Source organism: Pongo abelii, chromosome 13 (genome assembly GCF_028885655.2).
Source record: "Pongo abelii isolate AG06213 chromosome 13, NHGRI_mPonAbe1-v2.0_pri, whole genome shotgun sequence".
NCBI classification, from domain to species: domain Eukaryota; kingdom Metazoa; phylum Chordata; class Mammalia; order Primates; family Hominidae; genus Pongo; species Pongo abelii.
Window position 1 is genome coordinate 57,718,410 of NC_071998.2, and position 17,497 is coordinate 57,735,906.

At 48.1% G+C, this 17,497-nt stretch overlaps 1 protein-coding gene across 2 annotated transcripts; it reads right to left on the reverse strand.

Annotated features, from left to right (window-relative positions):
• Positions 1–675: 675 nt before the first annotated feature.
• DMRT2 (doublesex and mab-3 related transcription factor 2) lies at positions 676–7,774 on the reverse strand. 2 transcript variants are annotated; one of them, XM_024252484.3, is made up of 4 exons: positions 7,363–7,774; positions 6,000–6,568; positions 4,307–4,409; positions 676–2,012 (listed from the first exon to the last, which is right to left on the reverse strand). In XM_024252484.3, the coding sequence occupies exons 2-4, from the start codon at positions 6,522–6,524 to the stop codon at positions 955–957; spliced, it is 1,686 nt and encodes a 561-aa protein (XP_024108252.1). In that variant the 5' UTR covers positions 6,525–6,568; positions 7,363–7,774; the 3' UTR covers positions 676–954. The 2 variants fall into 2 exon arrangements, with proteins under 2 accessions (XP_024108252.1, XP_054375571.1); XM_054519596.2 differs by having other exon boundaries at positions 676–2,503.
• Between the last annotated feature and the right edge of the window lie 9,723 nt (positions 7,775–17,497).

The window sequence follows — 17,497 nt, forward strand, 5'->3', positions numbered from 1 at the left end:
TTGTGTCAGAAGAGAGCTACACTGAAGGCCTTTGACAGTGGTGCAAATGTGGGAGGCATAAAGCTGATACTTGGGGACCTGATGAGAGTTGTGACTGGGCCTGCATCCAAATGCCTGCTGTCACCAGTGATTCAGAAACAGTGGACTCACACAAGAGCTGAGAGGAGGTTTGGGCCCCATCAGTACTGACCACATCTTACAAGGAAACCTGATTTGTGGCTCCTAGCAACCTAAAATCATAGACTGTTCAAAGAAACTAGAAATGTATCTAGAAAGGAAGCTTAGGGCCCCACATAAACATCCTCACCAGGGAAAGAAACTGGGACCCAGGGAGTCAGAAGAAATCTATTCCAAGAACCCAAATCATCTAATGTAATGTAAAAGAGACATTACACTTGATTTCCCTTCAAATTAATTCAGCTTTGTCCAATCACGTGAAATGAAGATACTGTAAACATGCAAATAGCCCTATGTTCTCCTTAAAGTTATTTTTGCCTCAAACAGTCTCGAATAATTAAATTTATATGCCCTCCACAATGCAAAACTAAAGTATTATAAAGGTTTTCCTGTGGCCCCCAGTGACCATTAAGAGTACTTCAAAATATACAAATATACAGAATCATAGAAAAATAGCTTCTTCATCTAGACAGAGACAGCTATTTGCTTCGGCAAATATTGGGTCTTTGGGAAGACAGTGTCAATTTTATTGCTTTTTGAAATGCTGTGTAAAGCATGGTACTTAACAATTTGCACATTGGGCAATTTCCATCTGTAAGTTTAAATATATGTGATAAGAAAAAGTACATGCATATTATGAATATATAAAATTTTTCAAAATCATCATCTTTACATTAGAAATTTCTTTACACAAACATCTTAACTTTTTCAAAAAGTAGCAAATGGCAATAACGCTCTAAGACTGCAGAAAATCCAGCTTTCTGTTTAAGCAGTCTTTCACTGAGAGACACGAGTGATGGCAGATGAAGGCCTCTTAAGAATAGACTCAACAGAAAATGACAGTGGTTCATTCACCGAGAGTTTTGTTCCAACTTGTTTGGCTACAAAAAGGTCTTTTGCGCATCTATCTATTGTAAATGTGTACTTCTGGTTCTCCTTAACTAAACACTCTCTGTGTTTCTTAGGGGTCTCTTCAAAGGCCTCTTTGACAAATGGTGTTTTCAACTCAGGACCCGATTTGTCATTAAGCGTTTGCTGGAATAATGAGTGGAATGGATTATGTCTAAGTGGCAGAGGGTGCCTGGTGTTTTCTTTGCTGATCTTCGTTAAGACATGCCCTTGAGCTGCCAGGGAGTCCGTGTCAACAATGGGAGAGAAATTCCGTCGGGGTGGGGAGAATGCGGACCTCTCTGGGACAGCCTGATGACCCTGAAGGTCACTTCTTATGGTCTGGATCTCAGGAGTATGAGGCAGCACCAGGGAGCCTTCCAATTTCGATGGCATCGTGTTGTGCTCTGCACTGAGTCCATCCTGGACTCTTGCTCCCTTCAAGTCCCAGCTGGCCCCAGGCTTCAGGGCTTGAACTGAGGTGGTGGCATTTAGCAGGCATTGCTGGTAGAGGAGGGTGTCGCTAATGGGGCCACACTTGGGCCAAACTAAAAATCTCGAGGACAAGGGATACTGTCTGTAAGTCGTGGCCACGCTGACATTAGAAGAAATTAGTTCCATATTCCCAGACCCTGAATACTGCATGGTTAAATCAAGGCAGGTGGGCAAAAAATTACAGAAGTCCTTGCTCGGTTGTTCCACTGGGCTGGGGCTGTAGGCACTTTTGTAGGAGTTGTAGTCAGGTCCAGGCACCATGCGGTTGGGCAGAAACAGAGCAGCAGCTTGAGAAGTTTCCAACATCTCCCTTTCTTTATATTCTCTCTCTAGCATAATGTTCTCCAATTCTTTATCAGCAAAGGCTCTTCTTTTCCTCATCCTGTCACTAACTGGGGGAGGTAGAGGGAAGGTCCCTCCTACGTAAGTCTCTGCTGGAATGGGGCGATAGCCTACAAGAAGCAAAGATTGCACATGAAAGAGATTAACATCTATGGAAGAAAAATCTGGAAACCCAGAAGGTAACAGCAACACTACAAATCAGCAGAACAATTATTTACAGTTCCATCTCACTAATATTTTTATACAGATGCAAAAGTACAGGTTAGGTTTAAAATAGTTTCCTGGGAGGGTGAAAGATATCCATATTGCAACTTGTTGTTGTTGCTGTTGTTGTTGTTGTTGTTGTTATGGATTTGTTTGCTTGCTTGCTTGCTTCAATAGGCATACTTTATTGATTAAAATTTTAATATTCTTCCCAGGCCCCCTATGCATTAAGAGACAAGGCTATTCATCTTGTATCGATCAATGTTTTATTATTATCCATGTCATCTTTTTTCATTATTAAAAAATATATCTATACCTAGAGCTGATGTCACTTTTATTTTCTAAAGATGGTTCATTATGTACACAATGTAATAGCTGTAGAATAATCCAAGGAGAACTAGGAAAAAAGAGAAAGAAAGAAAGTTAAAGGAGATTAGTGAGTAGAAAAAGAAAAAAAGGCTTAAGAAAATAGAGAAGCATAGAAAATTGAAAAGAGCTGTTAACTAGTCAAACACACTCTACAGTGAACAATTTAACCAGGCCCCTTCCCCCTGACTGCCACTACAAAAAAAATAAAACAAAATAAAACAAAACCCAAAAAAGGCGGGGAGTATTCCCTGCTCTATTGAAAATAACTGTTCTAAAACATTTTTCCCAAGCTCTAATCGTTTTGGACAGATACCAAAATGGTTGAACAAGCAATCATTAAAACACAGGCTAAGTCATCGCACGAATAGGAGCAAACTCAAATACAAAGATTAGTGTAACATAAATAGAATTCCTGGAGGCATAAAATACTTGGAGTATTTCATCACCCCCAAGCACTCACCTCTATCATATTTGTTTGAAGGATCCATTGTTATATTTGTGTTTACATAGTGACAAACCCATTATACTCATTTGCAAGGAAAATAAAATTTGAAAATTAATGTTTACATTTCTACGGTAAGTTTTTGCCAGGAAGTTATTTAGTTGAATTTACTATTCCATTTATTCCTCAGACTTCGCAAGTTGCTTTGCATAATCTCAGTTTATCAATGTGGCCCTATTATTATAAATCCGTTTATCCAGTTTGTAACCAAATTCATTTTTAATTCATAAGAAACCACTCTATGGTCAGAAGTATACAACACATGATCGGACACACACAAACTTCAAAACCTGTCCAGAACCAACAAAATTCAGAAGCTACACAAGAAAAAAACAGAATCCAGATGTCTACTTAAAAAATTTTATTTACTTTCAACCTGAATTTCATGAAGTGGCAGTGATTAAAGCAAACATTAACTGTCCCTTATTTAAATTTTTAAAAATTTAAAGAAAAACGGTTAAAAATAGTCAATATATTATTGAGAAGGTCAATAAATTCCATACCCAAATAGAGATGCTTTTAAAAATCAGTAATATTTTAAGAAAAATTAATGTATCCCCAGGCTTTCACGAAAGTGAGAACATGGAGAGAGAAAGCTAGAGGTTTCACACTGTTCGTGTTCAACCTCCACTTTGCTTGCTGGATTTAAAACCTTTTTCAGATTCTATAACTTTGACTGCCAAAAAATGGTAAAAATGAAGTTTGGAATAACAGGAATTATCCAAGTAATCCAAAAAAAAGAAAAGTACAATGAAAAAGAGTGGAATCTGAGGTTGAACTTCCAGACTAAAGGTCTTTGTTGGTTGTGGGCAGCTGTTAAACTCCTCAATTGACTTAATCTATTCAGCTCCCACAACTAAGAAAAGTGGACGTGGTTGTGTTGTTTTGTTTTGCTTTGTTTAAGTTATTTATTTCCTTCCAAGACATCTGCTCCAGGATCACTTGGCAGTATATCTTTGTACATCCCTCACACGGGGTAAATTTCACATGCACTCCACATTAACCGATTAACCACTAAGCAGACAACCAAATAATATGGATTCTTCAACTGGTGGTGACAGAAACCTCAGCAGGTATGTGAGATTCATTTTCCCAGGTGGCGGTTTCCTTCCTAGAAGAAAACTTTCTGGTTCCCGGGCCATGCTAATCTTCTCCGTACGGGTTCAGTTTTAGCGTATGGGCTCAGCGAACACCTAAACAAAACCTTTCTAATAAAAAGTACTTTCCCTTTAGATAGCTCTTTAACAGATTAATAAATACACTTTGTGCTGATTAATGAGAGTCACTCAACTCGGTTTAAAAGGCTGAAGGATAATTTTGTTGCTTTACCTTCTAAAATGCTTTTGGCCAGCAAACTGGGGGCTCTCACTTGCCTCTGGTACACAGCTTTGCGCTCGAAATTATTCTGTTTCCCAGAAAGCCCCTTCTTGTCCTGTAAACACAAGAAACATCATCAATAATGCCCTGAAAGAAAATGGGGGCGAGAAGGGGGAAGGACGAGATGTCAGTAAATCTTCTAGAAACTCTCCCCCTTCTAAATGTATTGAATTTTCCCATTCCGTGTGAAAAATAACTACAAACGAATTAATATCAGCACCCCTTAATCCTAGGGCAAGGAGCTGGAACCTCAGCTGGTGAGCTGGGCCCCCTGCTTTCTCCAGCACAGTCACTCTAGACTCTAATCACTCTAGATATACGCAGACCTATGGCCAGAAGTGAGGGGACATCCCGGAGGGAAGTGAAAAAGTGAAATCTCTTTCAGGGGGGCGCCCGACCTCAAGAGATGGTTGCAGCCAGGCTGGGTCCTGGGAGCCCACCTGTCGGATAGAACGTGCCCAAGGCCTGCTATTAAGCAGTGAGCCCGGGTGGATTTCTCCCTGTGGCAGGGCGGGCAGGGTGGGGTGATAGGGGAATGAAGAGATGAGGGTCTCCTGGGTCTGGCTGCAAACTCCAAATTTGCGCTTTACGGACACCCACCCTCGCCTCCGCAGTCACCACCAGCTGGTGGGATTCTGGGCCCTCCCACGCCCGCGTCCTACCCAGCATATGCTACAGAGAAAGCGTGGGAACGCAGGGCAGGCGATGACCCATGCGGGACGCGGGAGGAGACCAAGCCCAGGACCAGGTGCCCATGGCGTCCAGCGTGCTCTCCTGGGCCCTCGAGAGGCTTTCCAGTGGGGTTACTGCCTTCAGTATGTCTGGCGATCCACTCCCCAGCTCCTCTCCGCCAAAAAGTAAAATTGAAAATCTTCCCTGGTCCTGAGTCTGGGAGAAGGCCCTATGAAGTCTCGCTTGCTGAGCTCTCCCTGACCAGGCGCACATGGAAACAAATACAAAATCGAAGGTTCAAGAGCCTCTCTCGGAAAGAAAACCCTGGCTCTCCTCGCAGCTGGAGTCCTCCGATGGGAAGCAGCAGAGACCCTCCACTTGCTCTTAGGTAGTTTGCAGGGACAGTAGCTTCGGATTGGTGACCTTGGGCTGCAGCCATCTAATTTCTCATGCATTTTGTGTCTTATCCATAAAATGAGTGTTCTAGATATCTCAAACGTCCAGGTGACAGCTGAAGCACCGAGTGCATGCGTGCTGCGTGGTTCTTTTTCTCCATCATCACTAGTACAGCAGTGACAAGCCTGGAGCTGCACGCCGTGCTGTGGATCAACCACTCTCCCCCCAACCCCGCCCTCAACACCACGAAAATGCACTTTTAAATATAAAAAAATAAAAACACTGATTTTCTCGCGATGTTCCAAATGGGGCTAATCACTTTCGAGGCCTCTCTGCCTGCTTTTTAAGACAAAAACATTTCCCAAGTTCCCCAGAGATGCCTGCTTTTTCCCTCCAGACCCTGCTTGCCAGTGTAAGCAGAAAAGCGTTCTTACCATCCTTCCTAGGGAGTGCCAGGCACCGCAAGGCCCTGGGCGCGGGGGTGTGGACAGCTGCCCCGTTCCCCTCCAACTCCCCCACCTCCACTGTGGCCTGAGACGCCCAGGCGAGGCGCGCCCCGGGCCGTGTGGATACGCACCTCGGTGGCCTGCTGCCTCCGGAGCGCCACCTGGGCGGCCATGACGCGCTGCCGCTCCACCACCAGCAGGCAGTTGGCGCACTGGCAGTCGCGCCAGCGACAGAAGCGCTTGTGGCCCTTCAGGCAGGACACCACGCCGTGGTTGCGGCAGCGCGCGCACTTGGGCGTGCGGCTCAGCTTGCGCGGCTCCGCGCCGCCGCCTGCAGGAGTGCAGCGCTCTGGGGGACCGGTGCCGGCGGGTGAGGCCTGAGGCGCGAGCGGCGGCCTCGGCTGCAGTCCCCCCTGCTGCTCCGGCTGGCCAGGCATCCCAGGGGACGCGCCTGCCTCCTCGCCGTCGCCCTCTTCTTCCGCGTCTTCGTCCACCTCGTCGTCATCTTCGTCGTCCTCGCAGTCCCCGTCGGCCGACGGCGGGCTGGGCCCGGGGGGCGTTGACCGCGGCGCCCCGCAGCCGTCCTCTTCCAGCTCCAGGCTCTCGACATCGATCTCCCAGTCCCCGGCCGCGGAGCCAGCCTGCGGGTCGGCCATGGCGCTCGGGGCTTCGCTGGGGCCTGAGCTTGGCGGCTCTCACTCTGGGGAAACACAAAGAAATCCAAAGACCCACCGGCCGCCGTCAGGGACCATCCCTGAGCCTCCGGCCCAAAGCTCCTGGTCTGCCCGCCTCCGGCCCCTTGAGTCATCCTGTTCTCATTACATGTCCCTCACTTCCAGGCCACACGTGCCTTTCTTGTATCTCTAGGGACCCCAGGGATCCACAACCCAACAAAGGTTTTATTTTATTAATTCTAAGTGCTCTGTGAGTACCTGACCTTTAACCGTAGCCCTCTCTGGCTTTACACGGGCTTTCCGGACAAGTCTCTGGGTAACTCACTTATCACACACACACAAAATATTGTGTCCAAATAGACCGCCCCAGGCCACTTGTCGGATTTCCCCATACTCAACTAGTATGGCCCTGATGCATATAAAACTATCCGTGGAAGAACTGTTTTCCTTTGATTACAAGTGGCCCTTCAGACTCACTGAAGTACCACTCTATGCTTCCCAAATGCCTCTCATCAGCCTACACCACCACAAGGACCCCTCCTTGGGCTTGAAGAGGTCCTCTCACCCCCCTCCTCAAAATAATCAACTGAAAACCAAAATTTTGTTGTCATTAGAGTCCCATAGGGGCAAAGAGCACAATACAGACGCCCGTCCAGCCTTAATAGTACCTGGGGCGCACAGGGCTGAGCCGCGTGGGCTCTCTGTACTTAGGGCTTGGTTTATATCTTTAAGGTAAGGCATCCAAGTCAAACAGAAAAGATGAAAGATGATTCACGCCCTTTGCCCTCCCTGACACCCCGAGCGGCATCACAGCACTCACCAAAACTTTGAGGCCCGGGCTGGTAGCCCAGTCAAAAGATATCCAGCTTTAGGATCTGGCGCTAGGGCTGCTGGCTGTGCATGCAAACAGAAATCGGGGTCGCTACCCTCAAACACGAGATCGGGAGCTGATAGCTGGAGGCCCGGAACGAACCCACTGGATGGTGGAGGGGAGGGAGAAGGTGGAGGGAAGGAGGGAAGAAGCCAATCAAGTCCTCAGCGACCTAGCCCAGCACATTCCGAACTGCAAAGTTCTGCTCGGTCTTCTGCAGCCTCGGGCGCCTCACCTTGCTGAGGCCGCTTTCGGCTTCCTCTGACCCAGGCTGGGCGGGAAAGGTCGGGCCGCCCCCGCCTGGCTCAGATCGCTGGCTCACCGGGCGGGCGCGCGCAGCTGCATTCAGCGCAGCGCCACTGGCTTCAGTCTCTAGACTGCGCTCCCCTTCCTAGTATTATCCGCTCAGGCCCCGCAGCTTTACGTCCTCTGATTGGCCGGTTGTGAGGCGGTGTGAATACTGATTGGTCGAGGCACGCTGGCCGGGAGCCCTCCGCCTCCCCGCGGTCTACACTCTCCTCCCTGAAGCGCTCCGCCAGAGTCCGCCTACCCGGCCTTCGGTGCAGCCGGGTCGCCTGTCCAGAATCTAAACCCGAGGTATGACGGTGCCTGCGAGAGAGAAGTCACCATTTATCTCGCGGACTGGGAAACAAGCAGAGATACATTCTTAGAAATGCGTTGTCCACAAGAGAAGGTAATAAACGACGAGGAAGAGATCAGAAAGACCAGTATTGGTCTCTATCAGCATCACAAGCATTTCTGCGACTCAATCAATCATTAATCCAAACTGGGCGTAAAAATGATGCCTTTCTATCGGGGCGTACAGGGACATCCTTCTTTCTCCTGCAAGAGTACATCAATGGTTACCTGGCACCGAAACTCCTAGTTAGCATACAAATGGCCTGTTGATATTTCTGTGTCTAGTGCCACCTATTCTCGAAGTGCCAAATAGCTCCTCATTAACCTTCACCGAGCCCGTGTGGCAGGTGGCCAAGTCAACTACAAGTCACTTACATTTTTCTGTTATATCAGTTGCTATTACAGTTAATTTAGGGAAGATCAGAAATGCACGCTATTAAGAGACTTAGGTAAATCCATTCACCCTAAGCATGCATTTAAACAAAGTTATTTTTAAAAAGATGACTACTTTTTAGTGTGCATAGTTGTATTTATACAACTTTCTAACGACTCCCTCAAAAAATCCTTTACAAAATGTTTAACAATAAAAAATTTTCAACATATTAAAAGAAGGAATTAGTCTTCTAATTCAACGCTGCATTCTATTTCTTGAACTCAATTTACAATACTATGGACGCTTTTCTAACTGCATCTGTAAATAATCAAGACCTCTCGAGTAGGATCTCTTTAGGAGACTACAAAATTGGGTATCATTGCACTGAGTACATAGTAGGCCCGCAACAAATATTTGTTGAAGGGTGGGAATTCCTGACGTAATTCCAACGTTACTTTTCTCCGAGTTTGTCAGAATGTTAAAAGTTAACCTGGATCCGAGAAGTGGGAACAAAGGCAGCTTAGGAACTACCGTGAAACTAATGCGACCAGCCAGAAGCACTATTCTCAAGCCTTCAGTGATGTTGGAAACTTCCTCCCCGGTGACCAGGCACTGGGATTCCCATTTGTACGAGTGCTTCTTCCCAGAGCCTCTTGCGAAGCCCAATGAAGGAAGTAGAGAAACAGTCCTGCTTATTCCCATCTGCTTTTCTGTAGCTCTGGCGACTCAGAGGGTGACTTGGGAGCGGTGCGCGCTCCGACAAGGGACAGGGGGGTCATACAGACTTTTACTTCCTCTCCCTTGACACCACCTTTTAATACCAGGTTCTTTTTGCACATTTTTTTATACCCACTCATCAAAGCACATTTCTTTCACCTGCACTGGAGCGTTTAAATTCTTGACCGCAACAGAAATATGTTCCTATCCCCGTTTTTCCAACGACGAAACTGAGGTTCAGAGAGGAGCCCTGGATCACCCAGTAGTCTCGGGAAGAGCAATGGACCTTGTCGACCTCTGTTCTGAAGTCCCACAAACTTTGCAGAGCCCCTCACTCCCAGCAAGAAAGACTCGCCATGGGTTTGCTTTTTTAAATTTTATTCCCCTGCACCCCTTCTGATTTTAGTACCTGGGATTACTACCAGCAGCCCTCCTGTAACAGGACCCAGCACGTTTTTATCAAATCACTCTGTTTTTTCAGCGTCTTCCCTTGCTAGCTACATTTCTGCCTTTGCAAACAGGCTTCTGCCCCGCGACGTGTATGCAAACTACAAACCCCCACCACCGCTGGCCGTGTGTGCATGCGGTTGGCAGGCTGGGCTTTTATTTTATTTATTGCTTTTAAGGTTAGGGGTGGTGGTAAGGAGATGAAATCATTAGCCCTTCACCAGTTGTTTTAAATGTTAAGAAACAAAATCAAGAAAGTAGGTTTGCTAACTTTGGGAAACTAGATTGAGGGGAAGGGGGACCGGAGGAGAAACAGGAGAAAGGGGTGTAAGCCTCTGTTCCCAAAACTGAAAGTAAACGAGCAACCGAGCAGCTCTTGAACTAGTTCGAAATTTTAAAACTGCTGCATAAGGAGGAAACAAGCGGGATTTGTGTACAATAAACCACGCTGGCTGAGGCCAAATGGGAGATGGGACTGCAGGTCCCAGCGTATGCAGAGAAAAAGGCCCTCAGAATGCTCCGGCAGAGCCACCAGCCTTCTTCCTGTGTGTGCTCCATCGGTACTGATATAGGGAGCTGAGCCCCAGTGCTTCCTGGAGGACCTCAGCCCGTGGGTCCCAGCGGGGTGGGCTCAGGATTGTTTACTCCCTAGCTCTCAACCCTCACCTCTAGCAAAAACGTGCACAACAGCCCCACTGCTCTCTCCAGACATCTTGCCCATCTCCACATGCCCCCCCCCCCCACCAGTCCCACCCTCCCTACACACCCGTCTGCGGCACAGGGGAACAAGCAGCTGTAATCCTAACTCAGTTGAATTACACTCAATCAATCCGCCCGGAATGCCTCCAGAGAATCAGGATCCCAGCAATTACTGGGAAGCGAGGTCGTGGGGCGGGCCGAGGGGGAGGAGAAAGAGGGTCTTTATCCTGGGACGAACTTCAGGAAGTCCGAGAAGCTCCGATATTGAATGGGAAAATAAGTACACTTTGGGGAAGGGGAGGAGTAATTATAGATTTTACCGGATTGTGAAAGGAATCTACGGCTGCTCAAACTGTTTAGTAAATTAAATATTCAGAGGGAATAGGAGCCAGAGAGCCTGGGCTCGAGCTGTTTGTTCCACCGGCTAGGTGATCTTGGTCAGTTATTTTTCTGCAGCTCAGTTGCCTCAGTTGCCTCATCTGCAAAGGGGAAAGAGTAGCCTTCCTTGGCCCGACTCCGCAATTATGAGGATAGCAGGTCTTCACAGGTTAGGAGTTCGGTACAGACGTTGATTTCCTCTGGAGGTAGCAGCACAGCCAGTCCGGGAGGGCCCGGCCAAAGCGTGCCTTGAAAACTTGATTGAAAGGCGAGGGCTCAAGGAATTCAGCTCCCCTCTCTTGAGGTCCCTCTCTTAAAAGGGGTCAGGCCGTGACTAAGGACCTGGTGAGGTGAGGAAACAGAAGTCCTTTGCCTTGTAAACCGACACCAAATTACAAAGTACAATTCGGAGTCCCTCTTGTAAATTACAAAGCAACTGGGCCGCTGTTGACTCAGCCCATGGAGCTCGGCCGGCGGGGCTTGCCTCGTGGAACTGACTCGCCTGGGGCCCCCTTCCCCCCTGCCTCCCTCTCCCTTTACCCCAAATCTCTCTCACCCTGTATCCCTTCCCTTTCTGGAGCTGCTCAGACCCACCCGGTGAGAATCTCTCTTTGGGCGAGTCACGCATGGGAACCTCAACAAAAAAAGAAGGAGGCCCAGCACTTTGGGAGGCCGAGGAGGGTGGATTGCTTGAGGCCAGGAGTTCAAGACCAACCTCGGCAACAGGGCGAAGCCCCGTCTCTACTAAAAATACAAAAAAATTAGCCGGGCGTGGTGGAATGCGCCTGTAGTTCCAGCTATTCAGGAGGCTGAGGTGGGAGGATCGCTTGAGCCTGAGAAGTCGAGGCTGCAGGTGAGCCAAGATCGCGCCACTGCACTCTAGCCTTAGGCGACAGGAGTGAGACCCTGGAGACTGAGAGAGAGAGAGAGAGAGAGAGAGAGAGAACTCTTTGTTGTTGTTGTTTCCTGGATGAGGATGGTTTTCTTGTTTTCTTCAAACACCCTGCCACAAATTTAAAAATAAAATAAATAAAGGAGGAAAGTGAGTTTCAAACTGGCTCCCGCTCACCCATCCAGTTCCTTTTACGAATTTCATCCCACCCAGTTCTCCCCGGAGCCACGCAGCACATGTGGCTTCCCTCTCGCGTAGCCACATAGGCTTGGATCCCATTGGAGGGTCCCGACTACTGCATCCCGGCCCTGCCACTTCCCACTTCGCTCACAGAGCTAATCGCGGGAGTTGATCCTGCCCTGAGCATTCCCCCCACACATCCCCCACCTCCGCCCGGACTCAGCGCGGACAGCCCAGCTTAGAGGCCGAGCCTGACAGAGGCGGGTTAGAATGCGGATCTGCCCCTCCCTGGCTAGGGGTAGTGAGGAGGTCCCTTAACCTTCCTCTCTGCCTCACTTTCCTCAGCTGCAAAATAGAGTTCACCTAAAAGGAGGCGACGCGTGTAGACGCCCTGGCATGGTGACCCGCCCATACTGAGCATTCAGTGCTTGGGATAATTTGTATTATTTTTGTGGTTATTTTAACTCCATGAGCTAGCCTGCAAAGAGCCCGAGGCTGGGGGAAATCCGAAGCCCGATTTCCTCCCTATTCCACTCAACTTTCCAGCTTCGGAGGCCTCCAGAGGAGGGTGGGGGCCTGCGGGAATCCTCGCCTCCCACCTCCAGCCTAAGTCGCCTTGCTAAATCAACCTGCCGCGAGGGCCCAGGGTGGCGACTAACATTTGAAAACGTCTGAGCATCCCAATAGAAGTGCTTTGCTGTGGCCGGCTTGGCTGTGGTTTCTCCAGAGCTGACCTCGAAGGCACCTCCTTCTGTGGAAAGCTACTCAACGTTGTACCGTCTCACGACTTTGACCGGCTGCGGACGCGGCGAAATAAATAATCCCAGATGGGATTGCGGAGATATGATTTCCCAATTTACTTTGCGTAATCAAATATACGACCTGTCACAAGCCATGGGGGAGGGAGAGTGGAGACTGCGGGAGATAACTGCTCTCCGCCAGGCTGTTAGAATTCTCCCTTTCCCTGCTCCGCTCGTCGAAAAAACTGAACAAAAAAGACGGTGCGATCTAGACTCTCATCTCTCCTCCGTGGGAAGCAGGATTTAAATCATAGACACACAAGGCCGAACAAGAGGCGCTGAGTCCATTCCCTCGATTTACAAAGGAAAGGAAAACTGAAGCCCAGAGAAGTTCATGGGAGTTGCTGGGGGACACACAGCTAAAACAGTGGCTGTGCGGGGTCAAAGAGTAACTCCAGCTCCATGCCTTCACACAGTCTTTTTAAATGTGCTCTTTGCAGTGGGATACGGAGTCAGACGCCGACTATGAAGTAATCGTCCCTTCCTAGCATATCTATCTGGAGGATCTGCCAGCCTGCCTGTCCCAACCCCCGGCAGCTTCCATCCTCCATGCTGGGAAACGTGGCTCAATTCACTTGGGGGGCTGGTAGCAGCCAGGAGATGAGGCAACTGCAGACTTTCTTGACTTCTCAGTACCCATTCCAAATGGTCCTCAGGGGAGGCAGATACTGCGGGCTGTACTGGGGCCTGGGTTCCACCCCTGGGGCTGTGGCCTTGCTATGGAAGGCAGCCCTGAGAGTGCATGTGGCTGGTTGCCACATCAGGAGACACACACCTCTCCACCTCCGAGAGCCTCCTTGCAGCCCCAGGGGGCCTCACGACTAACTGAAACAGTAAACCCTTAACTCTGAGAACTTTCCACTCCCTATTCCCATTCTATTTTGGGGTTTTACATTTCAAGGGGGCAGACTTTATCCACACTGAAATCACTCTCCATATTTTCCCAACAGTCTAACAACCAGGTAGAGAGGAATCAAGGCGGGGCAGAGGTGGGGGTCGGGGGGAATGCCAAGTGTTGGTAAGGCAGGTGCTATGATGAAAAGTTAACTTCTTCCATGTGTATGAACCCCTCAGCAAATCTTTTCACCTTCCTGGGCCTGGGCTTCCTTGACTGTAAAGTGAAGGAGGGAAGTACATTGATTTCTAGGTTCTGTCTCAAACGTTAAAGACTGTAACAAATCTTAACTCCCATCTGATAGACTGCTTGCTCAGCTAGCAGGATCCAGGGTATGAAGAAAGTCCAAGCTGGACAGGAGGAGGAGAGGAGAAGGAAAAGAAGGTGGCGTGTGGGGAATTAGAAACAAGCTTTGGCATTGGTTTTGACATTTTGGTTATATTTTTGCTCCTCTATGCTACTGCTATTAATCTTACCTAGTTAAAAATGTAGGGGTGAGTGGAATCTATCAACTAGGGAAACGATGGGACATGGAGTAGTTTCACAAAAGATTCAGTTTCCTAGAGCCCAGATCCAATAAGATTCATCCAAGTGACAAAGAAGGTTGCCACAAGTCACAAAGGTTCCATGATCCTGTGGCTTCTAGGTCAGGTTCATTCTGACCGGACTTTAAGCCAAAAATTACCAGGCTTCCTTAGCCCTGTCCTGTGCGAAGCTGACTCTGAGGTCTGAGTTTCAGCTCTGTGGAGGGCTGAAATATTTCCTTTCCTGTTAGCCCCAGGAGGTCCCTCTGAAAAGTGTTCTTGCTGGAGGAGGGATTCCCCCCAATTATGCCAGAAGAATTCCTGTGCTCAAATTTTACCCAAGCCTGGGAGAAGACTTGCTCAGAACACATGCTCCATAGTGTTTTTCAGGATGGAGTGGGAGTGAGAAAGGAGTGTCTCAGAGGAGGGGTCAGACTGTACTCGGCTCTGTCGTTGGATAGCCAGCGACTCCCCATGATGTCCAGGTGACTGAAGTGTGATGCTATGTTTTGCAGCCAACTGGCAAAAGCACAGACACCTTTAAAGAGTACTTGACCTGCCTAAGAGAAAGATTAATTTTGTCCATGAAATAAGTAGCAAAAAATATATAGTAAGATTCTAGGGATTCTCCTGTTCTACTCCTGGTTTTGCCAACTGAAGTAAACCTTGACCTTGGGCCACTTTTTCTCACCATCACCACTTTAGGCTTCTGCAAAATGAAGAGGTTGAAGTGAAACCAAATCACCTTCCCTTATATTTTTTGTAGTTCTAAGTGGGGTGAGAAAATGGAAAAGGCCTGCTCGAGGGTTTCTCCACTGGGATGTGGGGGCGGGGCAGGAGAAAGAGGGGACAAGGAGATACCAAAGCCAGCTTCCAGCACGCTCCTTGTAACAAGGCGCCACATAAATTTTAAGGGCCTGGAGGAAATCTTCTCTTTGATAATGCGGACCCCGGAGAGCAGGCGGTGCTCTAAAGGAGGGAGATGAGCAAGTTCCAAGGGGGCGGGCGAAAGGGAAATGTCACTTGCTTCCCACTGACTTAACGCGGCAGGAGCGCAGGTGCAAGAAACCCCCGGACCCTCCCTCCGGCCAACCCCCGCGCCCCACCAACCCCCGCCCCAACCCTCCACTCCTGCTCCCAACTTTAGCCGAAAATTTATTGACGAAGTGAGGCCAGGCTAACAACACTGCAATCCCAGGCTCTTTGGGCCCCATAAGAATGCTTTGATCTTCCCCCAGCTCTAGTGGTCCTCAGCCGATTGCGTGGCCAAACGCCAGGGCTACCCGCGGCGGGTCGCCGTACGGGGCGCAGCGGGAGGAGGCCGCGCGGGGGCGCTGTGGGGAGGACACGCCAGCCCGCGCTCAGCAGCCGGGCGTGAGACTCAGCACGCCCGGGTTCCGCGGCCTCCGCGCTCCCTCCGCGTTAAATCATCGCCCGGTCTCGCCCTCTTCTCCAGCGGGGTCGGCGGTCGGAGGAGAACAGTGATCGAGTTCGAAGTTTGGAGGGTCTCTGCTTCTCTGGGGTTTCTGTCACTGCTCCTTCCAGCCCTCAAGCGGCTACTGCGAAGAATGACGAAGGGCCCTACTTGCGTAGATTCGTGGGATGATTTTACCAAGAAGGAAAAGGGGGAGAAGAAATCACAATTATTGAGGGCCCATCCTTTGTCAGATTCCGTGTCAGACCCTTCCAACTTGGCATTATTGCCTCTTCACAACTCTTTATTTTATAGTCAAGGAAGCAGGCTCCGAGAGACTGCCTAGAAAAAACAGAACTCAGATCTGAATTCGAAGCCGTCCCACACCCATTCCTGTACGGTTCCCAGCATAACTGAGCTAGAATGGCCCTGATGAAAATGAACTTAGATCCCAGCTGCTTGTGATGGAAGCCAATCCCGGCCTTCCCAAGCTTACAGGTTTTTTCCAGAAGAAGCCAACTTGATCTCCCTGAACACAAATTCAGCAGGCTCTCATCTCAGAACTGCCTCCAATCCATCCCATACCCCTTCACCCTTCAGTCCTTGGTATTTTCTCCGATCACACCTTCCACTCCTCCTTCATGTTTGCAAGTCTCTCCCTGCAGAATCTGCCCTGAGGAGCAAAGGACATTTTTCCGTGGGGAACAGAATTTTAGAATTTCCCTTTGTACCCAGTGAGAAAGACTAAAGTTTGGTATAGGAAATAACCCAAAGACAAATCTATACACTGCATAGAACACAGGAAGCCTGGACTCTGAAAACATAAAAGACACCAAATCATTCCTGGAGCACTTGTGAAGTTTTGGAAAATTCCTTTAACCTCTCTAAACCTCAGTCTCCTCATTTGTAAAATGAACATAAAAAATATTTGTTCTTGCCTATGTCAATGGCTTCCTGATTTCCAAATGAAAAAAAAAAGCAATTGGAATTCTTTGAAAATAAGAAATCATTTAAAGCATAAGATATGAATGAGCCTTCTTTTCTTATTTAGTTTGCTTTCTAATCAGGAACCTCACTCCCTGAGTAACAAGTTGGTAAGATCAAATAAGACAAGTCTGGGAAAGGCCACAAAGGGAAATATGGGTGCTGGTTTATTAATTATTGTTCAAGCAATACCCTTTTCTAAAATGAAGCTGCCATTATGTTCCTTCATCAGCCATATAAGAAATCCAGTGCCTAACCTCCCTTGTGGCCAGTGAGGAACAAAGCTCTGGAATTTTTACATAGATTTCTATTTCCCTGTGGAAGAAAGGAAATGTCATTCTCACTTTGAAGAGGAGGAGGGATGCAGCAAGGTAATAAACCCTTTCTAAATAAGCACGTTGATTCAATGCTTTTCATTTCTCTTCAAAGGAAACCCTGTTATTGTGCAAGAAAGGATGAGTCCAGCTTCAACTCTTACCTCACTCAGCTAAGGCTGGTTTCCAGCTGGAACTATAAGCTGGGCTGTTTTCTTTTGTATTACTTATACTTTTAATTACGGAAATTTTAACAATATACAAAAGTAGACCAATAATATAATATCCATTACTATAACCCAGTAGAGTAACATCCATACCTATATATCCATATGGGTATGTAATATCTATATATCTGTTAACCAGATTCAACAGTTATAATGGACCCATCTTTCTGCCCATCCCTGCTCAGGAAAATTCTTCAGAACGTCCACTACATTTCTGTCTATTAAAACCTACAGCTGGCCAGAAGCGGAGGCTCATGCCTGTAATCCCAGCACTTTGGGAGGCTGAGATGGGCAGACGGTTTAAGCCCAGCAGTTCGAGACCAGCCTGGGCAACATGGCAAAACCTCATCTCTACAAAAAATACAAAAGTTAGCTAGGCATGGTGGTGCACACCTGTAATCCCATCTACTCGGGAGGCTGAGGTGGGAGGATCACTTGAGCCCAAGAGGTTGAGGCTGCAGTGAGCCATGATCATACCACTGCTGCACTCCAGCCTGAGTGACAGAGCAAGACTCCTGTCTCAAAAAAACAAAAACAAAAGCAAAAAACCTGCAGCCCCATTTATTGAGTTGGTAAGATTTAATTATACCAATTGAATGGA

Bases quoted from the DNA above. Each gene is read 5' to 3' on its own strand.
- DMRT2 (XM_024252484.3), bottom strand. From the start codon at position 6,524: ATGGCCGACCCGCAGGCTGGCTCCGCGGCCGGGGACTGGGAGATCGAT. The intron at 4,410-5,999 runs GTGCGTATCCAC...TTGTGTTTACAG, and splicing joins GGAGGCAGCAGGCCACCGAG to GACAAGAAGGGGCTTTCTGG. The intron at 2,013-4,306 runs GTAAAGCAACAA...TGCTTCTTGTAG, and splicing joins GGCCAAAAGCATTTTAGAAG to GCTATCGCCCCATTCCAGCA.